The sequence below is a fragment of the Budorcas taxicolor genome, chromosome 5, assembly GCF_023091745.1.
Source record: "Budorcas taxicolor isolate Tak-1 chromosome 5, Takin1.1, whole genome shotgun sequence".
Lineage (NCBI taxonomy): Eukaryota > Metazoa > Chordata > Mammalia > Artiodactyla > Bovidae > Budorcas > Budorcas taxicolor.
Window position 1 is genome coordinate 6,826,956 of NC_068914.1, and position 27,353 is coordinate 6,854,308.

At 53.8% G+C, this 27,353-nt stretch overlaps 1 protein-coding gene across 1 annotated transcript; it reads right to left on the bottom strand.

Annotated features, from left to right (window-relative positions):
* Nucleotides 1–208: 208 nt before the first annotated feature.
* On the bottom strand, nt 209–21,655 carry CDHR1 (cadherin related family member 1). Its single transcript, XM_052641164.1, has 17 exons — nt 21,601–21,655; nt 20,996–21,091; nt 20,098–20,243; nt 19,248–19,298; nt 18,015–18,104; nt 16,738–16,824; nt 15,062–15,178; nt 13,834–13,977; nt 11,804–11,882; nt 10,448–10,548; nt 7,305–7,508; nt 6,565–6,717; nt 4,701–4,865; nt 4,212–4,279; nt 3,441–3,669; nt 1,581–1,838; nt 209–769 (listed from the first exon to the last, which is right to left on the bottom strand). Exons 1-17 carry the CDS (start codon nt 21,653–21,655, stop codon nt 209–211), a joined length of 2,604 nt encoding a protein of 867 aa, XP_052497124.1.
* Nucleotides 21,656–27,353: the final 5,698 nt, after the last annotated feature.

Here is a 27,353-nt window from a genome sequence, read left to right on the forward strand (position 1 = left end):
TGCTGAGGAGCTGGGTGATGGGGAAGTGTTTCCCAATTGCGGTCATAGCCAGAGGAAGAAATCCTTTGCCCAAGGCATTGTCCAGAGCCCTGGTTATGGGGGTTACACCATTGTACAAAACAGGGGTGACCCTAAGGAGCAGAGTTGAGGAGTGTGGCCCAGGTATCAGGGCAACTGGAGTGGGGAGAGAGCGGCCACAGGACACAGTCTAGAAGTAAGCTTTGCTATGTAGATTCTTCTTCTCGAACTTTTGCCTGAGCTCAGAGACTAGAGCTGACTGGACGGGGCTTCCCACGGCCTTGCGTTTTGCCACGGCCCTGGGTTTTGGTGATGGTTGTTGGGGTTGCTGAGGGCCAAGTGAGCCAGAGACAGTAGGCACGGTCCAGGGGGCCTGGCCCATGCTGGGTGCCGTGCTGGGTGGTGGAGGGGGAGCAGGGGCTTGAGGGGGTGGTGTGCTTCCACGGCTGTTATTGTTGCAGTTCTCATTGGGAGGAGCCTCTTTGAGCACAAACTTGTCAGCGGCCTTGGTCCTTCGGAACTTAAGCCATTCGATGCGGATGCTGCGGGGTGCAGGGCTGGGCCGCTTGCGGAGAACTCGCCGCACCGGCTGGACCTTGTTGGACTTCTTGTTGCGCCAGAAGGTGGCGGTGGAGATGAGAACGGTTAAGGCCACAATGATGGCCATAATGCCAGCCAGCACGCCCACGGCCTTCATGGGGTTCTCTTTGGTCTGCATCAGGAAGGCGGCCATGGGGCCTCGGGACAGCATCTGGAAGAGAGGTGCCTTCAGCCGCTCCTGCCTGGAGCCCACAGGACAGAGCAGGGGCCCTGAGCTCCCTTAGGCCAGATGGTTTTTAAGCTTTCTGGAGTCAGTCATCCCCTAGAGAATCTGATGAGAACTATGGGCTTTATTCCAGGAAAAAAAAAAAAAAAAACCACACAGAAAAAATACAATGCAGGCTGGATTGGATGAAGAACTATATTAGCTGGCACTGCTTTCCTTTGATGGGGGTGGGGGGTTCATATCTGCCCAGGTATATTAGGAACCTCTTAAGGGATGACTTCCTGCCAGACACTGAGCTGAGAACCACACATGATTTTACTTCTGCCTTTCAACACGCATGTGAAGCAGGCGTCGTGAGTCCTGTTTCACAGGAAGGGGAAAGACTTAGCAAAGTCACATTGCTACAAAGGTTGAAACTGGTATTTCGACCTGATGTCAAAGCCTGTGCGTTGGATGGCACAGGTAGTCTCTGTGAGCACGGGGTGGGTGTCTTTGGAGGAAGGGGGTCTTTCTTGCCACAGACTTCCCTGGTGGCTCAGACAGTAAAGCGTCTGTCTACAACGTGGGAGACCTGGGTTTGAGCCCTGGGTTGGGAAGATCCCCTGGAGAAGGAAATGGCAATCCACTCCAGTACTATTGCCTGGAAAATCCCATGGACAGAGGAGCCCGGTAGGCTACAGTCTATGGGGTTGCAAAGAGTCAGACATGACTGAGCAACTTCACTTTCTCTCTGGCCACGTTGCAGGGAGGCCTGAGCTGGCCTCTGACCAACCCTCCACGTGGGCTTCGTACTCACCTCAGTGTCTACGATGTCAATCTTGAGCAAGGCCGTGGTGCTGAAGGATGGGGAGCCACGGTCCTTGGCCTGCACCTCTAGGGACCACGTGCGGTCCCCATTGGGTGTGATGTTGTGCAGGGCATCCAGGGATCGGATGGAGTTCTTGAGCCAGATCTCCCCCGTGTGTGCGTTGATGTCGAACACGTTGGCCGGCTCTGCGTGGGTGATGGAATAGTCCAGTAGGTTGTTGGGCTCTTCTGCATCCTGGTCTGTGGCCTGTGCACAGGGAGGGATAGGCGGAGCTGGGCTCTGAGGGTCATATTTGTGTCCCCTGGCTGAACCGACAGGTCATATGCAGTTTGCTGGGTTGATGGGAAATGGTCCTAATCCTGTTTTGAGTGAATGGAACTGGAAGAATTGAGTGAGCCAAGGTCTGCGCTTGGCTATATACATGTGCTGTTAATCTCAGAACAAGCCTAGTCAAGTCAGTACCGCTAAGAAACAAAAAGCCTGGAGGCGGAGTGTCTTGCGTAAGGATGGAGAGGGAGAAAGAGGGGAGCTGGGGCCAGAGTCAAGCCTGTTGGGTTTCGGGGTTCATGCTTTCTCCGTGTTGGGAAGGCAGAGCAGTGGAGGAGCAGTGCTGTGAAAGCAGGCGGACAGCTGTGTGAACTCAGGCCAACCAAACATGCAACCTGCCCGAGCCTCCATTTCTTAATCTGTAAAGTGGCAATAATGTCTTCTTTCTCAGAGGTTAATTCTGGGTGGAGGTGGGCATGGGGGTATACAGTGAAAGTGAAAAGTAAAGTGGTAGTCTCTAAGTCACGTCCAACTCTTTGTGACCCATGTCCATTCTTTGCGGTCCCATGGACTGTAGCCCGCCAGGCTCCTCTGTCCATAGAATTCTCCAGGCAAGAATAGTGGAGTGGGGTGCCATTCCCTTCTCCAGGGGATCTTCTTAATCCAGGGATCAAACCCGGATCTCCTTCACTGCAGGCAAATTCTTCACTATCTGAACCACTAGGGGTATATAAAGTACCTTAAAAATCATTGCCTATTTCAGGAGTCCAAGATATTTGAAAAGAAATCCTTAAGCCACAGCGCCACTTGCAGCTGCAGGAACAAAGCTTTTTTTTTTTTTTTTTTTTGGTCTAAGAATGATGGACATTTAGACACCGGTGCCAGGCTCACACCTGGCCAGTGACATACCAGGGGTAGGCAGAGCAAGGACAGAGAGGAAGGGAGTGGGCATTTCCGGGGCAACAGCCAGGCTGCTGGTGTGGGGGTTGCTGGTGGCTGCTGGGGGGAGCAGGGAGGAGTTAGCCACAGTGACTCCAGAAGTGCCAGGTCCAGGATGGCCAGAGTCAGGGGCTCACGCAGAGCCTGGCATTGTCATGTGGTTGGTGCCCACATGGGGGCGAGGCCAGCCTTCAGTCCATGGTGAGAGGGTGGAGGGGCCCGGCAGGCAGCAGCATCTCCAGCGAGGTTCTGGGCATCTGGCTAGTAGCTCCCGGATACAGCAGCTGGATGCTGGGCCGCCTGCTGAGCTGAGTCGTGGCTTCTAGCCTGTTGGATGCTCACATGGGGAAATGCCGTGGGACCCTGCTTCCCCAGGCCAGTCACTCCTGCAAAGCTTGAAGGGAGGGTCTCCATGGGGCTCTAGCCAGAAGCATACACAAGCTGCCAGCATCAGGCCCACAGATCCTCTCAGACAGTACTGGACGGGTGCCTAGCTCCCACAGTGTGCCCGAGATACTAAGGAGGAAGCTACCTAAGCCCACTGGGGCGGGGCAGAGAGAGGACAGGCTCCGAGGGCCCTGGAGTTGGCCAAGTGCACAGTGACCAAGCCGTGACGACAGCTCGGCTACTTTTGAAGCTCACCTCAATTTTCACTGGGCTCCCCAGCACCATTATCTTCTCCTGGACGCTCTTTCCAAACTGGGGGTAGTGGTCATTGACATCCAGCAGCGTGATGAACACCTCAGCCAGGCTGTACCTGCCCTCCATGTCCTCCGCCTTCACGTAGAAGTTGTACCTGGCAGTGCCCTCAGCGTCCAGGCTGGCCCAGGGCTGGGTGTAGATGATCCCAGAGGACGGGTGGATCAGGAAGCTGCCGGGCACAGAGAGTGCAGCAAGGGTGTGCAGAAACACACACACATGTGCGCACACGTGTGCCCACACGTGGCTGCAGTAAGGAGCTGCCTCCAAGAAGAAGCAGCGACGCGTTGGGCAGCTTCTCTGAGCATCTCGTCTGTTCCTCTCCACATCCTCACAGTCTGACTCAGGGAGGCAGGCCCACTCATCTACTTACTATCAATGCGGAACTTCACCCAAGTCACAGCCCTTCCCTCTCCTCCCGCGACCTGCCTCTCCCTAGCCCAGCACTGCTTGCCTGGCCCCAGAGGCCATGAGCCCCAGCTCCAGGTTGTGGTGATGACCTTACTTCTCTCAGACTCACCTCCTCAGGTGTATGCCCACACCTCTGCCTCGGACTCTCTACAGCTGCCCTTCATTCCCGGCCCCCAGGCTCACCTCCCCAGCCCAGGTGCCATTCGGCCCAGGCTCCTCCTGACCTCAGCACAGATCCTCCTCCCCACTCAGCCTCCCAAACCCCTTGCCCAAGGCCCTGACTGGGTTTCTGGATTTACTCACAGGTCTGCCCCAGATCCATAAATGGAGTACTTGACTTCACCCCAGGGCCCTGTGTCTGGATCCACGGCCTGGAAGAGAGAAAGCTCCCAGTGGCCCTGGCCCCGTTGTCAGGGGATGTTGGCAGCTCTTGCTTTCAATGGCCACACAAGGATTTGGGTGGGGTGGGAGGGTTGCCCAGCTGGGGAGAACTGCAGGCCTGTTCTGGAGCCCTAGTTTCGCCTCAGGTCTAAAGCGTTGGAGAAACCCGATCTGGAAGGCCTTCTACTTCTCATTACATGCCCTCACTATCATCCTGTGAGGTGCTGTTATGCCCATTGTACAGAATAAAAACCGAGGCTCAGAGAGGGCGCATAGCTTGTCCAAGGACACAGCCAATGAATGTGGGTTTATCGAATCAAACAGGAGCCCAGGTTTGTCTGACTTCACAAGGGCCCCCTTCAGTGGGGCTCACAACCCCACCCCCAGTCCCTGGGGCAGCCCCCAACCCACTGTAACAGCCAACACGTTGGAGCCCCCGGGGGCGTTCTCGGGGATCCTGGCGACGTAGTAGTGGGAGGTGAACTTGGGGACGTTGTCATTGGTATCCAGGAGCTGGATCACGACATCCGCTGTGGAGCTGAACTTCTCTGGGGTGCTCACTTCAATGGCGAGGAGCTGGGGAAGGAAGGAAAAGGAAGACTTGTCTGGATGGCAGTTGCTCTGCAGAGAGCCTGTCACATCCTGTCTCGGTATCACCCCGGCACCCACCTGCCTTGCCTCCCATTTTCTCTGCTGCCAGCCAGCTATTCCTGCCGCCACCTGCAGGGGGCACCTCTAAGGCAAACATCATCCCTCCCCCACCGCCCCCCAGCAACTGACCACAATGCCTGGTTCCTTATAGTTCCTATTTGCATTGGAACCAGTTTCTTTTGCTCCATTGGTTTGTATATTATTATTATTATTATTTGCTTTCAATTTAAAGCGATTTTGCTTCATAATATAATTTAATATCTGTTAGAGCAAATTCTTGCCTCATACTTTTTTCCCCAAATTCCCTGATTATTCTTATCGGTTTGTTTCTCCAGATAAAAGCCAGTATAATTGTGTCAAGTTCCCTACATCCTCCCCTAAGGAAATTTTGGGTAAGACTTAATTGAAGTGGCATTGGATTCTTTATTAACCTGATGAGAATTTGCATTTTTGAACAGGGTTTGTCTTTATATTTCTTGCCTTCTTTTATCTTTTTGTTAAATTTGTACATTTTTTGATATTTGTATGCTCGAATCTTGTTATGGTAACTCTTAGGAATTTTATCTATTAGTTGTTCTTATAAAAGTGATCTCTAATTCCATTATTCTCATTGCTATTTTTTTGGAATGCAGGAAAATTATTAGATTTTGTGACCTAACATGATGGGTTCATCATGTTAGCAACTTTGCAGTATCTAACAATGTTTTGATCATTTCTTTTAGATTTTTCTAAGCAAGCAATCACATCATCTAAAAACAAGGATAACTTTATCTCTTCCTTTCTAATGATTGTACCTTTTATTTCCTTTCTTATTTAGGAATAACGTTTAATTCTAGGAAGAGTGTTAAACAATACTGGTAAGAGCAGGTATCCACGTTTTGTTCATGACTTCAGAGAATGCTTTTAAAATTTCACTTTCATTGGTTGGTTGATTGAAGTATAGTTGATTAACAATGTTGTATAGAATTTCACTTTTAAGTATGATGTGATCAATATGCATGCATGTATAATTATAAATTATTATAACAATTTAAATTAATAGCAGCAAAGTACTTTTTCTTTTTATTAATATTGGGTTGGTCAAAAAATTCGTTTGCATTTTTCCACAACATCCAACATCTTATGGAAAATTCCAAATGAACTTTTGGGTCAACCCCCATATTTATTTACATATTTATGTAAATATACATTAACTTTATGTGTTTATCATTTTGAATAATTCCAAATACAAAGGAACTTTTCTCATCCTTTGCTAAAGTTTTTAACAGAACAATTGGCATGTCGAGTGCAAACAAGAAAACATCTCTCCTGATGACCAAAGAGTTTTCTCTCTCAGTCTGTTCACATGGCACATTACACGGGTGGCTTTTCTTTGGACCACCCTCCTCCTTGCATTCCTGGGGAGAGTTGTAGTTAGACACTGGAGCTCAGTGAGGCTGTGGAGTAGAGGGGAGCTCTTGTGTCATACTTTTCCTCTCCCCACTGCTCCCCAAGTCCGAAGGAGGAGCAGAGGGAAAGAGTAGGGCTCGGAGGGCTAGGGGGTGACGAGAGACCTCTCAAGGATGAATCTAGGTACTACTGTGACACCCCTCCCCCGTTCAAGGTAGTGCACAGCGTCACTTACCTTGAAGGTCAACACTTTAAACTTTTCAAAGTCAATGGCAGCTGAGTTCTCCACAATGATCGTGACTTGGGCTTCATTCAGGACTGTCTGCGGGACCACTCGGAAGATGCCCCCAGGTCCCACCAGCCGCAAGTTGAATTTGGCATTGGCTCCCTGGGCAACGGTTTGGAGAGCGGAAACAGGGAAGATGAATGAGATTAAACCATTATAGAGTCGTGCTGTGCAAGGGGACTTTGCATGCCCTTGACCCTGGGAGGTAAGCATTCTTAGGAGAGGTGACCAACAATCAGACAAGTTGAGTGAACTACGAGGAAGAAACAAGCACAGAAAGCCCAGCCCTGCGCTGGGCACAGGAGGCAACAAGACACGTTCACAGTGTCTGGAGGGTCAGACCCAGAGGTGCTTTCACTTTTTAAGGCCTCATGCATGGCTTGCAGGACTTCATAACCCAGCCAGGGCTTGAACCCTGGGCAATGGCCCCAAAAGCCGGGAAAACTTCCAGAGGTGCTTTTTTCTGACTGGCTTTTCTTTTTAATTGATTGTGAATATCTTTAGGCCATGCAGCTGGTCTCTGATTACCTACGCTCCCTCCTCTCTCTCTTGGTTATCCACTCTTGCCTCATTCCTTTTGTGACCCTCCAGCCCCGGTGACATCAGCAGGAAAGGTTCAGGCAGGCTCAGCTTTGGGACTCGGTCCCCAGCGGTTTGCAGAAAGACAGGTGGAGGGCAGGACCACAAACCTGGTCTGAGTCATTGACGGTGATCTTGAGGCCCCGAAGGATCTCCCCCTGGGGCGGGTGCTCATACATGGACAGCTCAAATCTGTTCTGGGGTCCACTCTCCCCGTAGAATGTCGGTGGATGGTTGTTGAGGTCCACGATCCGGATGGTGACCGGCACCATGGCCTGGGCGGCTGGAGTCCCTGCAAAGCTGACCTCAGTCACCTGGGTGGGGGACAGGTGGCGATGGCTGTGTGGCAGGCTGACTCCAACATGGCCCAATGATCCCTGCTTCTTGGTATCTATGCCCTCATGTAATCTCCTCTTTTCTTAAAAAAAGAAAATTTATTTGTACCAGGTCTTAGTCAAGGCATGTGGGATCTAGTTCCCCGATCAGTGATTGAACCCTGGGCCCCCTGCATTGGGAGCATGGACTCTTAGCCACTGGCCCACCAGAGAAGTCCCGGTAATCTCCTCTTTTTGAGTGTGGCTTGGCCTAGGGACCTGCTTCAAACTGATAGAATATAGCGGAGGTGATGAAATATCATTTTGTAATTAGGTTAGATCATAACTTCGGTCTTTTAGCAGAGCAGACAGCTCTGTTGACAGCTTCTCTGATGTTTCGAGGAACTAATGGTGATCACCAGTCAACAGCTGGAGAGGAACCGCGGTTTAGTCCACCAGCCCGAGAGGAAGTAAGTCCCGCCAATAACCATGTGAGCCCAGAAGCTCATCCTTCCTTGTTGGGCCTTCAGGTGAGAACCCGGTCTTGGCTGAATGTCTGTCGGCAGGCATGTGAGAGACCTTGAACCTGAGGACCCAGCTAAACTGACCCTAGATTCCTGCCCACAGCAACTGCAGTGTTTAAATGTGTGTTTCAACTGCAGTGTTTAACTTACACACATTTGTGGTAATACATTACAACAGTCCTAGGAAACTGCTGCTGCTGCTGCTAAGTCGCTTCAGTCGTGTCCAACTCTGTGTGACCCCATAGACGGCAGCCCACCAGACTCCCCCGTCCCTGGGATTCTCCAGGCAAGAACACTGGAGTGCTATTACTAGTCCTGTTTTACGATGAGGCGGGAGGGGTCAGGTGGTCACCGGGGATCACACAGCTGGACTAGAAGAAGGAAGATGCGTCTGATCCCTTAGTTAGCGCTCTCTCCGCCGCATCATACCACCCTCTTCTTGTAGCCAGACATAGGGTCAGACCCTAGCTCTGCCATATTCTGCCCTTGTGTCCACTTGCCAGGGGGAGGCTGCAGGGAAGACAGGTGTGGTGAGGCAGCAGTGGCTGACTAACGCAGCCTGCAAGCCGGGGCTGAGTGTCCACAGGTGCCTCATGGGCATGTGGCAAATAGCACATGAGGCCTGGAAGGGCTTCCTCTCCCCTTCCTATAAGCAGGCTCTGGCCTTCAACTTACGTCCTCTAATCACCCTCCCAGACTCCACTCTGTCATATACTAGCTGCTTCATAACTCTTCTTTTTAATAATAATAATAATAATAAATTTATTTATTTATTTTTGGCCACATCCCAAGGCATTCGGAACTTCCCTGACCAGGGATGGAACCCATGACCCCTGCATGGGACGGGTGGAGTCCCCGCCGCTGGGCCACCGGGGAAGTCCCACTCTTCTTTTCTAGAACTTATTCCTCCGCCTCCTTTTCGCTCCTCCCACTCAGCTGTCGGCCTGTCCCCAAGTCAGACGCTTCACGCTGATCCCCACACTGCACGTGGCATGGCCACTCTCCCTCACCCTCCAGCGTGCTCCGTCCCCTCGGCCAATGCGACTCCACACTGCAGATTGGCCTTGACCCCATCTCTCCTTCACCTGCTCCTCCCCCTTCCTCCCTCTTGGTCGGGGTGCTCCAGCAGTGGGGTTCCCAGCTAGTGGCGCCTCTCTCCGCGCCGCCCTCCTCTGGGTGGTCTCATTCCCTCCTAGCCTTTCACAGCTACCTGCACGTGGATGTTGTCTGAAGCTCAAACCTGCACTCTCAGGTGTGGATTTTCAACTTGAATGTCCCCAAGGCACCAAAACGCATCATGCCTGTCCTATTCAACTTGCTTCCCTCCTGGGTTTCTGATGGTGAGGATCTACACTGGCTTCTTCCCTCCCTCTCCTCTCCCTGACCCCTCACAGCCATGTTCTGTGGTGTCTACCTCCTTCATAGTTCGCAGCCTGTCCATTTTTCCCATCCCACCTTCCCTCACCCCCACGGGCCCTTGCCATCTACCACCTGGGCTGATGGCTCTGCTGTCCTGCTCCTCATCTGATTCCCTTCAAACCCGAGTTGGGACCAGGGTTTTCAGATGCCGGGCCGGGACTAGTGCCAGAATCACCTGGGAGCTCGAAACATGCAGAGTCCTGGGTTTCCCCCAGATACACTACATTCCTATCCCCCGTAGTGGGCCCTGGAAACCTTTGTTTGCCAAGCTCTGTGAATCTGAGAATCCCTCTAGTTTAGTGAGCAGTCAGAGTGAGCTTTTACAAGACTCCGATCCTGTTCAAAACCTTTCCACGGCTCTTCACTGCTCTTGGGCAGGACTAGCTATATAGTTTGCAGGCTCAGTGAAAAATGAAACGAGCTGGCCCCTTGTTAGAAAATTGCTAAGAATTTCAAGACAGCAAGAGCAAAGCATTAAGCCCAGCGCGGGGCACGTCCAATTGCGGTCCCTGCGTAATCACACAGGTTGCATGGACACAAAGCTGGCCCCGTTGCAGGAAAAGTCCATACCTGTATTGAGAGCCTTTGCTCCTCTGTCCCCCAACTTGGGGTCCAACTGTTTCTCCATTACAGGCTGATGTGGACTCCTGGCTCAGGTCCCACTTGCTCCTCATTGTCGCCCTGGTATACCACGTGCTTTCACCCCCAGCCTTGGCTCACTAAGCTTCCCTCGCTTGCAATGCCTCCGCCTGCCCCAACCAACCAATGCTCCCCACACCTCTCTGCTTCCCGGGTCCTACCTACGTTCAAGGCACTGCTGCTCCCACCCTCCCTTCTCTGCCTTGTCCCAGCTCCCCACACCAGCTGCCACCTCTTGCAGGTGTTCCCTGAAACAATGTCTAGATCCTCCCCCTGACCGTGGGCCCTGAGGGGTAAGGAGTGGGGGGCCAGGGTCTTATCACCTTTGGTGGAGAAGGCCAAGATGGAGGGAGGTACCTGTACATGCAGCTCATACACCTCTCTCCGGAGCTGGGAAGGGCTCTGCGTCACGGAGATGGCTCCAGATGTCTCATTAATTTCAAAGGCTCCATCACTTCCTGTCACAGAGAGATGTGCCCTGCAGTTCTGAACAAGGCCACACGGTGGCGCAGGGGAGTTGTGCCAGGCCTCACAGGGTATTTCATTCAAGTCCCCCGTATCTCTGTGTCTTGCCAGTGAGGAAGCTGAGCTCAGAGGGGCTCAGTAACTTGTCTTAGGTTACACGGTGAGCGCAGAGCTGGGGCTTCAAGTCACTACTTTCCGGCTCCCAGGTTCCCTAGTATTTTGCTTCTCTCATGCATGCATGTGTGGGTAGGTGTGATGGAAAGAGAAAGGAGAAATGAAGAGGTACAAAGGGAGGGAGATAAGAAAAGGGGGAGGGAGGAGTGAAAATAATGGAAAGAAGGAAGAGAAAGACTGGAGGAGGAGAAGGAGAGGCAAGAAGATGGGCGGGGAGACGGGGTGGGCTGGGTGCTTGGTAGGTGTGTGCAGGCTTGCAGCTGTGGAGGGGAGGGAAGGCAGTCAGGGGTCTGCGTGCCTGGGCGAGAAGCCCGTCTGTGACGGTGGGCACATGTGCACGTGTGTGAGCTGCTGGAAGGGGAGTGTGCAGCAGGCATGTCCCAGGGACAGGGTCAGAGGAAGTGATGGTATCTGAGTGAGGGCATGGAGACGTGTGCACATGTGTGGGGCCAGGCACCACGTGTGGTGGCCCCTGGAGGGTGCCAGCTACTGAGGGCTGAAGAGCCCTCCCTGAGCTGGCTCCTCCTGCTCAGTTGTTGCCCAACTGTGGAAGGAGGTAGCAGACTCAAGCCCAATGGGAACTTGGGATGATTTAGCTTCTTTGAGCCTCAGTTTTCTCATCTATACACAGGGTGAGTATTAGGGACACCCTGAATCATCACTATATTTAATTCACTTAATTCAATAATATGCTCTAAGCCAAAACATTTAAAGGAATGAGAAAAACCCATAGCAATTTAGAGTGTCAGAAAGCTTGCCACCCTTTCCTATCATGAGCATACACCCATGAGTGTGTGGGAACATGGCCTGGCGCCGCCTGTGTTGCGTTCAGTAATGCCACTGCCCCTCCCCACCCAACGTGCCGCTCCCTGTTACTGGAAAGAACGACAAGCAGGGCCAAGAGCAGATGCCCAACGAGACGTGCTGCCTCCTGGAGGGACCCAGCCTCTACTCTCCATGCACCTTGTCCTTCTGGCCTATAGATGAGGAAACTGGGACCCAGAGAGACTGGGGATCTCACCCTGCTCACCCAGGGATGTGTACCTACAGCCCAGCAATGCGCCCCAGACTCACCATTCACCAGACTGTAGAGAACGCGGTTGGGTTTGCCCCGATCTCCATCCATGGCAACCACCGTCAAGACCTCTGAGCCCTGGGAGGAACAGGAGCAGCTACCTGAGGCCAGCGTTGGGGGTGCGGGGGGGGGTGCTGGGGTTCTCCCTTCTCCCAGATGCTGCTCCCGTCACAGAGGGGAGGGGCCACCACACACGAGAGTCAGGCCTCTGCCAGGCCCCATCCTTGCTCGGCAGTAAGCTCATAGTCCCCTGGCCTCCCAGGGCTGGAGGGACAGCCTGCGCCCCGCTGCTTGCCCACCACGTGGGTTGGCACATAGCTGCCCAGGGACACTCAGGGCTCCCGCCTGGGCCTCCTCCTCACACGTCTTACACGCCTCCCTCCCCACACACCACCCTCAGGCCTCACCTCTCTTGCCCCCCCTCCAGCCTCACACCTGCTGCCTCTTCTGTCTCTGGCCTTCAAAGGGGCCTGAAGGGAGAGCCGGGAGAGGGGCCAGGCAGAGGGGGTCCAGTGCAAAGTCCAGGAACTAGGATTTTGTCCTGTGGCTGCAGGGGCTGCTCGAAGGGTTTGGGAAGCTGTCTCAACTGACAAGCCCTGTTCAAGCCCTGCCTGCCACCCTCTCCTGACCTCCCTACGCAGACCCTTCACCCCAGAGGCCTACCCATGCTCATGGCTGCTTCCTGAATCTCCTCTCCCCCCATTCCTAGCACCTCTTTCCCCCTTAGCTCCTCAGCAGGACATTCTGGGCCTCCCCCTGCTCTGCCCTACGGCCCCCATGGGGAAGCCCAGCCTTTCTCTCTCCCTCTCTATGTCCATCTCCACCACTCAACTTGCAACTTCTGGAAAGGTAGTTTCTCAGCTTGGACCCAGCACAGGGGTGGTGCTGAGCAAGTGTTGGAAATAATCAGAAACTGGGGAAGTGAGACTAGAGGATGCAATTCCATTCCACGGAGAGTTCTGGAACTGCAGCCAGCTACTCCAGTACTCTTGCCTGGAAAATCCCATGGGCAGAGGAGCCTGGTAGGCTGCAGTTCATGGGGTCGCTAAGAGTCGGACACAACTGAGCAAATTCACTTTCACTTTTCACTTTCATGCACTGGAGAAGGAAATGGCAACCCGTTCCTTTGTTCTTGCCCGGAGAATCCCAGGGACGGGGGAGCCTGGTGGGCTGCCGTCTATGGGGTCGCACAGAGTCGGACACAACTGAAGCGACTTAGCTTAGCTTATGTGAGAGTTGACTCCAGCCTGGCCCTTGCTGGCTGGGAGCTCATGGTCTGGTTGAGGGGCATAGTAACACATGGGTGCACCATAGAGGGGAAAGTGGTACCTGGGCTGAGTTGAGAAAGACGAGGGGCATCGTGCCCATGGGCACATGTCAGGCGAAGGCAAAAGAGTGGGGTGGGGAGACGGGCTGGGCTGAGTAAAGGATGTTGCTGGCTCCTGCGTGGAGGGCAGGCCGGCCCTCGGATGCCAGGCCCAGGGCTGGAAATTGAGAGACCAAAAGGGGCAGAGGCTGAAGACAGCCTTTGACCTGGGCCTGCATGTGATGTCTGACAAGGGTGATTCAGCAGCAAACTGCGGGAGAACTACTGGCCCAAGGGGCCTCAGGCTACTGGCTTGGAGGAAAGGAAGCAAAACTTTGGCGCCTCACCTCCTGTACAAGGTGCAGGAAAGGCCCCCTCTAAACCAAACCATCAGCTCTCCTCCCAGCCTCTCTTCACAGCCCTTTTGAAGGGCTGACACTTGCAGCCAGGCTGGGGTAAGTGCAGATGAGTGAAGACATGCCTGGCACAGCCCTGGCACCCAAGAGGTGCTCCACACACAAGCAGCTTCCTCTTCCCCCTTACACTTCCCAGTGCAAAACGACCTGTGTGTGGCCTGAGTCAGTGAATCCAGAACTGGCCTCCATGTGAGGTGAGCGAGCCTGGGCTGAGCCTAGTCATCTCCACCAGGGGACCCTTGGGCAGTGCAAAGGACAGAGCAGGAGGGATCTGGAGGTGCATGGGTTGAGGGGTGCAGCTACCCACCGGAAGGGTGTCCTCGTACACATAGCCATAGTAGGGCGTGCCCACGAAGACAGGGGCCATGTCCTGCACGTCCTCCACGTTGACCGTGACCTCAGTGGTGGCCGAGAGCACCACGTCGGCCCCTCGCAGCTTTCCCCCGCCATCCTGCAGAAGAATCAGAGAGGGAAGAGAGGTTGGGCTCCAGAGTCGAGCAGACTCCCGTGGAATCTGGCTCCTGCCACTGACTGGCCTCGAGGCCAGCGGCCCGCCCTGTTTCTGTGGGCTTCTATGCCACTTAGAGATAATTTTCCCCCTTTTATGGGTGCTAGGAAAATTAAATAAGATAATGCATGAAGGTCTTCAGCCAGTGCGCAGCAGGTGCTCAAAAGCGTTCCTTTGGAAAGAGGGTTAGTTAGGTTTCTCTCCAGGGAAATCATCTCTGAAGAGGAGCAGAGGAGGAGAGGGTCAGAGCCAAAATCTCTCCTCCCAGCCAGGAGCCCAGCCACAAAGTCTCCTGAGAATCTTCAAAGAATATGAGGTGGACCCATGCCTGAGGGTACATCATGGAAGTGTGCACCCACCAAGCCAGCCCTCACGGGGCAACTGGCAGGCAGGGCTGGCTCAGGCCTCCCGACGTAGACTGAGGGGGCTGCCCTGTGGCCTATATGGCCAGCAGGGACTTCCCTGGAGAAGAAAACCAGGGGCTTAGAAGGAAGGCTGGGGTTTTCTGCCCTTGAGGGGAAGAGCAGTCACTTCATTTGAGCATCTGCTGAGCTGCAAACCCTACACCACACACTTTAGAAATATGAGGAATTTAGTCAAGTTTTGGGGTGGGCAGATGAGGAAATTGAGGCTCAGAGTGGGTAACTGGTCACACAGAAAGGCAGAGGCAGGATGGGCGAGCCTAGACAGAGAAATGGAGGTGCCCAAAGGCCAAGCTGTGTGGGATGTGAGGGCGTGGCCACTGGGCCTACAGAGGGGAGGCTGGCCGGTCAGTCCTGAGGGGCGGACGCCCTCTCCTGGGAGGGAATATGCCCTCTCCGGCTCACAGACACCAGCGTCCCCGAAGAATATGTCTGTCCGGCAGGGTCCGCTCAACACAGATCCCGAGCTGCGGCAGCCCCACTCCCGCCTCCGTGGTGCCATCTGTCCCCTCCATCATAGAACCTAACTGCTCCCATCCAAGGGCAGCTTCCCCCGATGGAGGCTGAGGACTGCCGGGATGCTCCCAGTCCTCCCTTCCTGTTACCTTGGCAACCACAGTGAGGAAGTGGGCCCGGGCCTTCTCGAAGTCCAGGGTGGCCCCGGCCTGGAGGCGCAGCACCCCGCTGTGGCGGTCCACGGAGAACTCGGAGGGGTGCGGATTCTGTAAGAGTGAGGGCAGGCTGGGCCTTGGGGCGGGGCCCAGGCCGGCCCCAGGAGCACCCGCTCTGCTTCCTGAAAGGGAGTCTTCACCATCCTTGGTCACAGGAACTACTACCTAGGGGCTGAGGTGCAACTTCAGGGCACTCAGGCTTTCCTGTCTGCAGAGTCCCCCTTCCTGGAGCTCAGGCCTTCCCCTCCCCCTCCCTCAGTCCAACCAAGATGTCCCAGCAGGGCCTCAGGTTTTCTCTTGGCCTCAGCTGGAAAACAACTGGGCCCAGCTCAGGGCTAAACTTTGGCCCAGAGTTCCCAGGTGGAAACGTCAGCAGCATGCTCTAACCTAGAGGAGGTGTGGACTGAAAGCCGTAGAGACAGAGAGAACCTTCAGGATCTTCCAGCCCCACCATTAAGTGACTGTGGGTCAGCCAGGCAGCATCTGGGTGGGGGTGGGGAAGGTCAAGTGGGGACAGGAGATGGTCTCTGATCTGAAGACAGGGTCACTGTGGGTCAAGAGCTGTTGCTGGAGCTTCTCATGGGTTTAATCCTCACAACGGGCTTCACAGGAGGCACTAGTGGTTAAGAATCCGCCTGCCGGTGCAGGAGATGTGAGAGACCCAGGTTCAGTCCCTGGTTCAGGAAGACCCCCTGGAGGAGGGCATGGCAACCCACGCCAGGATTCTTGTCTGGAAAATCCCATGGACAGAGGAACCTGGCGGGCTACAGTCCACGGGGTTGCAGTGAAGCGACTTAGCACGCACACACACAGTCCTCACAATCCAATGAGGGTGTGCTTTCATCTTTCCTCACAATCCAGTGAGGGTGTGCTTTCATCTTTCCCACTCGGTGCGTGAGGAAGCTGATCAGGGAAAGTCACATAATGGCTGAACCCCTGTGCGGGGGAAGTGGTGGGATCTCTCCAGAACCCGTGGAGCCCAGGGGGGTTTCCAGGGTTTCTAACCACTGAGCTACACTACCTTGAAAATTGTGAAAGCAAGAGATTAAAAGTGGAGGGAAGAGGAGGAGCTGCGGAAACAGCAGCTGTGGCGGGAGGGCAGTGGGTTCTGGAGGAGCTGGCGGAGAGGCAGGAGACATGGGGTGGGGTCTCTGCCTTTAACAGAGTGCATTGGATGGACAAGGGCGGGGAGGGGGTGTCACAGCTCTGCTCCTCCTGAGAGCTGCCTCCCCTTCCCTTTTTCCTCTTGACAATTCTAGGCCCAGACAGTTTTCTTTTACTCTGTGTGGGTACCAAATGCCCAGGTCATCTCCTGGGGAAGGGACTGGCCGGTGGGAGGTGAGGGTCCTGAAATCTGGGGAAAGGAAGGCAGGTCAACTTAACGGGAGCCAGGATGTGCCAGTCAGGGGAAGATGGCTTTTGCTCAGGCCAGTCTCGGGTCCCCGCTTGGTCCCACATCTGAGTGAACTGAGACCTCGCTGGAATCGGACGCACCATCTCTGATCATCTTTGGGAATCGCTGAGGCACGGACCTGACGGATGGCGGTGGAGGCCACCCAGGTGTCCCCACCAGCCCAGGCCCTGGCTGTTTCCTGAGCGCCCCACCTTACCTTCAGGAAGTAGGTGACGCTCCCTGCAGAGCCGGTGTCCCTGTCCACTGCACGGACCCTGGCGAGACTGCTCCCAGAAGGTGTGTCCTGCGGGGCCACAGCCACAGTGGGTCAGTCCCAGGAACCGTGACAGGAGCTCAGGGAGCTGGGGTGTGGGAGCATGGGAAGGTGGGGTCAGGGGAGTGAGGCCTAAAAACAGGTGAAAGGCGGTCACTGACCCAGGGAGCATGAACAGGAGGAGAGGCCTTGGTGGAGGAGACACTGGAGTCCAAGTGGGGTCAGGAGAGGGGGAACAAACAGACATCCTCCTTCCGAAAACAGCTTCAGGGAAAGAGCAAAGAAAAATATAGGGCTCCTAACAGACGGAGCGTTTAAATATGAAATGACTGGAAATAGTTAATAAATAAGGGCATATTCAGTATCACCAGGGCTCACACACGTGCAGCTTAGAGCCAAAAAGAATAGCTTTCTCCTACTGAGTTAGCAGACATTTAAAGCTGCAAGAATCCCCAGTGTGGACCAGGAACCAGGAGACATACCCTTTCCCACATTCCAGGGTAAAGGCAAACAGGTTCCATTCTGGAAAATCAATCTGACAACGCCTCACATGTACCCATGCTTTGACCTAGCAATTTCAAATCATTCCCATTAGAGAAAAGGAACTTTTAAGTTCAGAGTTTGATGTTTCTTATGATGGCAACAATTTAAATCACCTTTAATATCCAGACATAAAGGAACAGTTTAGTAAATGCTGGAATGTGCTATTAAAGGAAAGCTATTAAAATGTTAGGTACCCCAACTTCACGACTACAACTTCACGCTTATGTTACAAATTTAGTGAAAGAGACTGCAGAAAGCATATGTTTAGTAGTCACAACTATGTAAAACAAACGGAAAACAAGAATCACAGGACTGATGAGAAGGAAATAGCCCCAAATTTAACAATGTTGTCTCAAGCTGGAGGGATTAAGAGTGGCTTTTAAAACTCTTTATATTTCTACTTTTCTGTATATTTCACACTTCCACAATAAGAGTACACTAAAATTCTAATGGAAAATGGTAAATAAATGTTCCTTTGGAATAATAATGAATGTATGAGGGGATGGCAGTGGAGGTGATGGGGAGGACACAGAGGGGAGGGGTGAGGTTAGTAAGTGATGGAGGGGCTCTTCCCTCCAGTGCCCGGCTCCTCTTGGCCAGGTCACAGGTCAGTCCAGAGGACAGGCCACAGGTCTGGGTGGGAGAGCATCAGCACTGCTCGGGGGCTCCTCGCTCACCTCGGGAACCTGGACAACGTAGGGCTCCTGGATAAACCTGGGTGCCTCGTCATTGGCATCAGTAACTAGGATCGTGACTTTTTCTGCCACCTGCAAAGAGGCAAAGGGGACAAGAGTTGGGAGAGTGAGACCTTCTGATAAAGGAGAATGTCCTCTACCAGCACAGGTGCAGTCTCTGCCCCCTCCCTCCTTCCCTTCCCTCCCTCTTCCTTCCCTCTTTCGTCATTCATGAAGCGCATATTATTATTAAGCAACTACTTGATGCCAAGCACTGTGCTCTGTCTGACGGTGTGAAATTTGCAGGGTGGAGTGGTGGGCAAAGATCAGCATGTACAAGCGTGTTATCATTCAGCCTGACAACAGCGACATGCTGGCCGCTGAGGGCAAGGGCCTGCACCGCACGACTCTGGGGGCACCGCGCACCCCAACCTAGCTAAAGGCACCGGTCTAGGCAGCTGCATCCAGAGGCTCAGAGAAGAGGCATGTGACCCAGCCTAGTGGAGGACACCAGCGGGGCCTGGGAAGCAAGCCATTTGTGGGTGAGAGGGAAAAGGGGGTGGAAGGTATGTCAGGAAGAAGCACGGGCCAAAGGCAAAGTGAAAGGCCTGGTGCGCTCAGAGAACAGAACGGAAGCAGATTTAGGGCTAGACAGAAGGTAGGGGAATGTGGGAGAGAAGGTGGTTGAGGCTGAGGGTGTTCCGAATGCCAGTCTGGAACTAGGACTCCACCCCGAGGGTAGTGGGGAGCAGCTGGCAGCATCTTCTGAGCCGGGGGACTGTGGCCAGGCAGGACTGTGTTGCACAGCGGTGGCTTCAGATTGGGGTCTGGGAGCCTTGGAGGGAGGGGAGCCCCTGGGATTATCTGAGAAGCACTAAAAAGGGGTTGGTGAAAGTGGAGGCTGTGTAGGAAGAGGCGAGGAGGAGGGATGCATGCCCAGGTATTCAGCCTGTGCGATGAGGATGGGGCCAAGAGCCAGGCTGGAGGAGAGGGAAGGTCGGAGGAGACACTGCTTGCGGAACGTGGGGGTGCTCCGTTGGCAGAAGGGCAGCAGGCAGGTCTGTCTCTTCCCAGTCTCTCCCTTCCATCCCCTCTCTCCTATGAGCTCACTGGGGCAGATCTTGTTGGACTTCAGCTGGGAGCCCCCACCCCCAGCCCCTGGAGGAGGGCATAGTGCTCAGACCCAGGGAGAGGCTGGGGGCGGGGGAGTGGTTGCCGGCTGCAGTGTGCACTCACCAGGTTCAGCCCATCGGAAATGCTGATAATGGCTTCAATCTCATCTTCCCTCTGTGAAGCACAAGGGCAGAGTGAGGATCCGGGAGTCGGAGGTACTCTGAGGACCCCGAAGCTGGGCACATCAGAGGGGCCCTGGAGCAGGCCGGGGTGGCCAAAAGCTTCCTCCACTACCTCTGGCCACGGTCATGCTTAAGACCTGGTTTGGGGTTTAACTCATTAGGAGTTCTCATAAACTCAGGGGGCTTGGGTGCCAACAGAATCTGCACCCTCCTGCTAGAATGAGGAGAGTTGCTAACTGGTGTGCTGGAGGACGCAGGAAGGGGTCCTCCTTTTTTCATCCTTTAAAAAATGTTCCTCTTTCTCCCTTTCATCTCTGCTGCACTGCTCTGTATCCTACGGTTCCTCAGAGATCCAGGTCTGTGGTGTCTCAAACCCTCCCCAGGAAACGGTGGGGCCTCAGTGAGGAAGGGTGTCGAGGTCCCCGGTCCTGCCCTAGGTTGATAGGCTGGGGCAGCGCCGTCGCACCTCCTTTGCTGTGTCCCCACCGTTTCCTTTCTCTGGGCTGGGGGGGTCTGCTGGCAGCACCCCACAGCTGGGGTCCCGGCAGCTGGCTCACCTGCCTGGCATGCGGTCTCACAAGAGAAACACAGCCTGTCCCCCGCAGGCTCAGCGTGCACAGAGGGATGTACTTTTACCCAAGTCAGACCTGCCCTTAAAACCAGCCCTGATCTGCTAGCTGAATTTTCTGTGACTTATGAGACCTCTCCAAGGATGCTCTTGAGGGAACCTTCCAGCCCACCGAGGTCCGTCTGCACACCTGGCAGGCAACGCTCCTCCCAGGTCCCCATACCTCTCTGTCCAGCTCTTCAATCAGGGTGATGTTTCCCAGACTGGGGTCAACTGAAAAGACGCTTCTAGCGCTGGGGTTAAAGCTGATGTGGTAGGAGACAGGGCCTCCCTCGGGGTCTGTTCCATTCAGGGTGTACACATGAGAGCCTGGAAGAAGACAAGGGGACACGCTGAGCACTGGCGGATGCCCTCTCTTCCTGTTTATTCTTCCCGACTGTCAGTTAGCAGGTGTAGCCACTGCTTTACAGACTGTAATCTAGACTACAGACCACCGAGGGCTTCAGGGCTGCTGGGTTTAAGGCTAGGGTCTCTGCCTGGAGCCAAGACTGGAGATGCGGGAGGAGGGAAAAGGGAGGAATCACTAAGGTGGAGCCCTGTTCCCCAAGCTTGGACTAGTTCTTCAGAGAATTCTCAGCAGGTGCTCCTTTTACACGCGCTTGTCCTTATTCTCAGGGTTCTGTCCATCCAGTGAAGGAGAGGAAGTGCGAATCTCCCTCCTCCTCCCCCATCTCTGCAGATTCCAGTGAATTCATTGTTTTGGGCCGTTTTAAAGCCTAGAGCCCTGGGGCTCTGGGAGTAAGTGCTTTGTTCAAGGTCATAAATACAGAGGGTCAGGAGCCCCGGATCTGGGGACCTCCGCCTGCCTCTTGGGGCAGGTCACGTCTCTGGGCCGGCGGCTGGATCTCTAGAACCGTCCGGGCTCGGGTCTCCCCGACTGCGTGGAGACCTTTCCCGCTACAGCCCCGGGGGATTCAGAGCGCTAACGCGGCGCCCGGGAGCGCCTGCCGCCTGGCGCTCGGCCTCTCGATAGGTTCGGAGTCACGGGTTCGGTCCCTGTGTCCGGGGGAACGTGGGCCGCTCCTCTGGGAGACGGCGGGGCAGGCGCCAGGGCTACTCACCCACCGGCGTGTCCTCCGGGAGGCTGAACAGGGCCATGTTTCCGTTGGTGCTGCCGGCCCCGTTGTCGAAGAAGTGGGGGGCGAAGTTGGCCTGAGCTAGGGAGAGAACCCAGAACAGAGGACGGCTGGGAGCGCCGAGGGGCAGCTCCGCACCCGCTGGTCGCGCTGTCTGGCCCCACAGGCGGGCAGGCTCCCCTCCCCGACCCCCGCGCACCCACGAGGTCCCGCGGCTACCACCTCCCGCGCGCTCGGACTGGGCTGCACCTGTCAGGGACACGCACCATCTGGGGTGTCTGGAACCTAGGCAGCGGCCGATTTCAGCCTCATCGGTGGGCAGACTGGGAAACCGCGACCCAGAGAGGGACAGGTCCCTGGCCAAGGTCACAGGGGGAGTGGGGACGCCCTCCCGCAGCCCCCAGTGCAGCCGCCAAAGCTGCTTCTGAAGAAGCAAAGAACAGCGAGGGCCCGCGTTCCCCGCGCCCAGTCCCCGTCCCCAGCCCCACTCTGGAAGCGAGCGGTCCAGCACTGTCCCTAGGTCCACCCGGGTGGAGCTGGCACCCATTTCTCGTCCCCATCGGGGCCCGCTGGACCCTGCGGCCACTCACCCAGGCTGAGGAACAGCATCCACAGGGCCAGGACGGCCGGCGGGCCGCGCCCCATGTCTCCGCGGGCGGGTGGTGCGGCTCCCCGCAGCCGAGGCCGGGCTCCGGAGCGTGGAGCATGCCCTGGGCGCACGACGAGTGCAGAGCTGAAGACCCGGGCGGCGGCGGCGGGAGGGGGCGCGGGCGGGAGTGCGAGGGCGCTAAGCGGATGACACAGCTCCGATCGGCGCCTCTGGAGCCTCCTGCCTGCCTCCTAATGAGACCAATTAGTGGGTGCAGAGCTGAGGGGAACCGGCTCCCAGCAGGGGGCGAGGGCAGGGGGGCGGGCAGGGGGACCAGACTACCCTTCCTCTATCCCCCAGTAACAGCCCCCCTCCATCTACTGTTAGCAAGAGTCAGGGATTCAGGCCAAGGAGAAGGTTAAGGAGCAGCCCTAGAACGTTGGGCAATTTTTAGGCCCCATTAACCAAAACCTTTCTTGTTCAATCCCCTCGGGCTTGGCCCTGTGGCTGGAAAGATGCACTTTATTTATTTTTTGAAAAGTTATAACAGTAATTTTTATTTTATTGACATATAGTTGATGTACAATCTTATATAAGGTATAGGTGTACTGATTACAAACAGGGAAAGGAGTACATCAAGGCTGTGTATTGTCACTCTGCTTATTTAACTTATATGCAGAGTACATCGGAGAAGGCAGTGGCAACCCATTCCAGTACTCTTGCCTGGAAAATCCCATGGATGGAGGAGCCTGGTAGGCTGCAGTCTATGGGGTCACTAAGAGTCGGAGATGACTGAGCGACTTCACTTTCACTTTTCACTTTCATGCATTGGAGAAGGAAATGGCGACCCACTCTAGTGTTCTTGCCTGGAGAATCCCAGGGATGGGGGAGCCTGGTGGGCTGCCGTCTATGGGGTCGCACAGAGTCGGACATGAGTGAAGCAGCTTAGCAGCAGCAGCAGAGTACATCATGAGAAACGCTGGGCTGGATGAAGCACAAGCTGGAATCAAGATTGCTGGGAGAAATATCAATAACCTCAGATGTGAGATGACACCACCCTTATGGCAGAAAGTGAAGAAGAACTAAAGAGCCTGTTATGAAATTGAAAGAGGAGAGTGAAAAAGTTGGCTTAAAGCTCCACATTCAGAAAACTAAGATCATGGCATCTGGTGCCATCACTTCATGGCAAATAGATGGGGAAACAGTAGAAACAGTGGGAGATTTTATTTTGGGGGGCTCCAAAGTCACTGCAGATGGTGATTGCAGCCATGAAATTAAAAGATGCTTACTCCTTGGAAGAAAAGTTATGACCAACCTAGACGGCATATTAAAAAGCAGAGACATTACTTTGCCAGCAAAGGTACATCTAGTCAAAGCTATGGTTTTTCCAGTAGTCATGTATGGATGTAAGAGTTGGACTATAAAGAAAGCTGAGCACTGAAGAATGTATGCTCTTGAACTGTGTGCAGAAAATTCTTGAGAGTCCCTTGGACTGCAAGGAGCTCCAACCGGTCCATCCTAAAGAAAATCAGTCCTGAATATTCGTTGGAAGGACTGATGCTGAAGCTGAAACTCCAATACTTCGGCCACCTGATGAGAAGAACTGACTCACTGGAAAAGACCCTGATGCTGGGAAAGATTGAAGGCAGGAGGAGAAGGGGAAGACAGAGGATGAGATGGTTGGATGGTATCACCGACTCAATGGACACGAGTTTAATAAATTCTGGGAGCTGGCAATGGACAGGGAAGCCTGGTGTGCTGCAGTTCATGGGGTTTCAAAGAGTCAGACACGACTGAGCGACTGAACTGAACTGATAGGCGAACAATATAGTGAGTCACAATTTTTAAAGTTATTCATGGTTATTATAAGATATTGGCTATATTCCTTGTGTTGTACAATATTTTGTATCTAATAATTTGTACCTCTTAATTTCCTGCCGCTACATTCCCTACCCCCTCCTCTTTCCCCATTGGTAACTACTAGTTTATTCTGTATAAACTACTAGTTTATTCTGTGAGTCTGCTGAAAAGATGCACTTTAAATTGCACAGACATTTCTGCAACTTTTGTGTTACAAAATGCTGGCACAATGCCGGTCAACAGACTTGTACTAGAGAGGGATAGAGGAATACGCCATATGCTGTGTGTGTGTGTGGTGTGAGTGTCCCTGCTTTCAAATGGAATAAGTTAAAGCACAGGGAGGGTAAGTCACTTGCCCAGGCTCACACAGCCAGTGGGAGAAAGAGTGTGGATTCATGCCCAGTTTAGCCTGGTTGCAAAAATAGTTGAAACTCTTTCCATGGCAGAGGACAATCACCATGAAGCTCCTGACGCTTCAGTTCTTGAGCCCCTTGCTCACACTTGGTCCTTCCATAGCCCAACTTTGTATTTATAGTTTATATTCTTTTTCTTAAAAAGACTGTCCCCCTTCAGTTATACCTGTTTAGATCTGCTAGAGTGACTAGCAGCCTGGTTTGCCTGGGACTGAAGGGATTTCCAGGGATATGGGATTTTCAGTGCTAGAACCAGTAAGATTTAAGGTAAACTGGAAGGAGTTGGTCACTTTAGGCTGGCCCCAGTCCTCAAACAAAGCGCCCGAGAACCAAGGAAAACAGCAGCTCTTGATGGAGATTCTCACTCTGGACTCTGATCTTGACGTTGTGGTACCGAGGGTCTGGAAACGGCCTGGAGAGCTCAGTTGCTCATAGCTGGGAAGGAAGGTCCCACCTGCCCTGAGACAGGTGGCATGGCCCTCACCCCAATACCCTGGGCAGTCTTGGTACACTCATTGCCTTGTCCTCTACACGCCCATCACCCCATGCAGGGCGACATGCTCCCTCTCCTCTGGGCCTCCCGCCACAGCACCTGCTGTGAAATATCTCATCAGTCATCTCTAGGGCAGGTTCCAAGAGCTCTTCCTCAGTTAGATGTACAACAGCTGGTCCAGCTGTTAGTGGGAATTTGAATGCCAGCTGCCAGCCTGGGCACGCATGTGTGTTCTAGTGCCATCTGCCAATATGCCAGTTTAGGCTCTTATGACCTCTTTGCTCATATCTGATCTGAGTGCCTTCCTCTGTACTCACACACATTCACACAGCTGCCCCCAAACACATGTGAGTTCTAGTCCCATTTGCGCACACATATGTGCATCACTCATGTCTCCTCGTGTACACATGCATGCCCAGGTCATATGTGCACATGTGCACCAGGAGATGTTGGGTAAAAAGTTCTTCCAGCTTCTGGTGTTGAGGCTGTGGGGAGAAGCAGATGCCTGCTTCCAGGCTCATCTTCCTAATGACCCTGCTCTGGAAGGGGGAAGGGTAGGTCTTCAGCACCCTGCTACTACCCCAGCTGTCTGGGACGAGACCATCTAGAGACAGACGTCTGCCCTTGGTACTTGGCATCCTGAGCTCTTCTGTCCAGTTGCTGAGTTCCAACAAAATGACCGCTCATGACCGGGAAGCTGTGGTCCAAGGTAGGATTTGGTCCTGAGGATGAAGGCATAGAATCAGGGATGAACGCTCTTTGAACATGACTGTGAGCTCCACCCATCTCAGCTCAGGTGAAGTCCTGAGGACAGTCCTCTACAGGTCTGGACCAGGTGTACTCAGCTGGCTGAAACTGGGGAGTTGCTTCCTACAGCAGGAGGTTCTGCAGGGCTGAGGAGTTCTGGATATTATTTGCTGTGAAATGTGGCCACCCTCTGTCCCCTTGCTGTGTCCAGTCCAGGTATAGAGTGGCTGCCTCAGTTTCCTCTGACATGGAGACGGCATTCCTTTTCTTACCTGTCTAGTGCCTGACTTGTTCCCCTAACTGAGAGACTCTGCAGGAATCTGGAAAGAAAGTGAAAGTGAAAGTGAAGTCGCTCAGTCGAGTCCAACTCTTTGCAACCCCATGGACTGCAGCCTGTACCAGGCTCCTCCGTCCAGGGGATTCTCTAGGCAACAGTACTGGAGTGGGTTGCCATTTCCTTCTCTAGGGGGCAGGAATCTGGGGCTGCCGCCTATTTCCCTGGTCCCCATCTAGCTGGAACTAGTACCCACTGGCTGGGATCCTGTGTTGTAATGCTGGCCCTTGATCACTGTGGCATCCACACAGGTGGGCAGAAGCTCCAGCCCTGACGTCACCTGTTTTCACCTTATCGCAGTCTCCATTGTTCTTGCAGCCTGCCACATGGCTGAGCCTGGGGAGGGACACTTCCAAGAATGTCTTATCCTCCAGGAAGCTTTTTTTTTCCCCCCTGGCATGCTTCTGCCCCCAGACAGAACTGGTCCCTCCTTAGGACCTTGACAGGGGCCTTAAAAGAATCCGGTGTGGAATCTGTCTGCTTTGGGGTCCCCCCCAGGGTGCCATGAATCATTCATGCATAGGTTGCTTTAGTGTCCACACAGGACCTGTCCCTCGGGAGGTCCTCAGTGAGCAGCTGTTGACTGGGTGAATGATGACTGAGTACCTGAATCAATGAACAGACACTTGAGAGGATTTTGAGTCTTGGTTCCTGGTGCTACTCAACAGCTGACACTCTGCAGGCCTTTGAAATGCTCCACCCCCTCCATCCATCCATAAACTGGTAGAGTGGAGTAGCCAAAGGAGAGACAGTGAAATGCCTGCTGAGCCAGGCGGGACGTGGAGAAGTGTGAACTAGGTGAGGGAAAGGCTGTAGGGGACTACTGCACATGTATAAGCGCCCATATCCAGAGCACACTTAAGCCCTGAGTTGAACAAGTGAAAGAGTTGCGTTTTTATGTGCGTAAGGAACTTTTCAGTTCTGACAGCTTGTAATTTGATAACTTCTACTCTCTGGCTCATACTTTGCAGATCCTGAGGGGCAGGGCAATTGGACAGATTACACAGCAGATAGGCCAAAGACCTCACGCAGAGATGGAGCTGTTGATAACAAGCCTGCCTCTGGAGCTGGCCACACGTTACTAGACTGCTTGTAAACAGGCAAGGTCCAGCCACCACTTGGGAGACCAGACTATATCCTAGACACACCCAGATTCTAGGAGTTTTATGATGCTTCCATGACTGGGCAAGTGGCTGCACAGTCAGGGGAGTCACATGTGGGGTCCGGCGTGAACATTAACCAGCCGGGACTCCAGAAAGTGGTTTAGCCTGGACACTCTGCCCAGAGATAAGCTCAGGTGAATCAGCAGAGTGAGTGGGACGCAGGGCTGTAAAGTGTGTGTGGTTTCCAACAGGAAGTTCTGCCATAGCCGGGGATGGAATTGGTCCTGGAGGACCTAGTCTTGAGTGGAGGTGGAGAGGTGGAGAGTCCTGGATGCGTTCAGTTTAGTGGAAGCAAATGAGGCTACTGTTTCAGAGCCAGACATTCTTTCCTTCCTGATTTCCTCTCCCTCATGGGCCTCTGATAGGCAGTCTTAGCCTCATTTCCAGACGCGGAACCTGAGACTCTGAGAGGTCGTCTGAACTTCCTGATGTCACATGACAGAGTCATCCTTTGAACCCAAGTCTGTCTGAGAAATCTGTGCCTTGTCAGTTGCAGTGGGGCCCTACCCAGTCAGGGCACGTGGGCCCCTTCTGTTGCCATGGAGATGGCACACTTTCTCTAGTGACACTACTGTCACCTGCCAAAATGTTAAGATTCTTCAAGGGGATCATTAAGGAGATAGCAGAATCCCAGTTCTGTAATGCAAAGTCACTTCCAGATGTCTGGTTTTCTTTGTATCCTCTTAGGTCCCCAAGAGCCTTTCCCCCGCCCCCCAACTTTTTTGGCCATGCCTGTGGCATGTG

What these genes read in the sequence shown, in the direction of transcription:
- CDHR1 (XM_052641164.1), bottom strand. Translation starts at nt 21,655, where the DNA reads ATGGGGCGCGGCCCGCCGGCCGTCCTGGCCCTGTGGATGCTGTTCCTC. An exon ending in TTTCCGATGGGCTGAACCTG is followed by an intron (nt 18,105 to 19,247) that starts GTGAGTGCACAC and finishes GCCTCTTTGCAG; the next exon opens with GTGGCAGAAAAAGTCACGAT. An exon ending in ACGTTGTCCAGGTTCCCGAG is followed by an intron (nt 16,825 to 18,014) that starts GTGAGCGAGGAG and finishes GTGGCCCCGCAG; the next exon opens with GACACACCTTCTGGGAGCAG.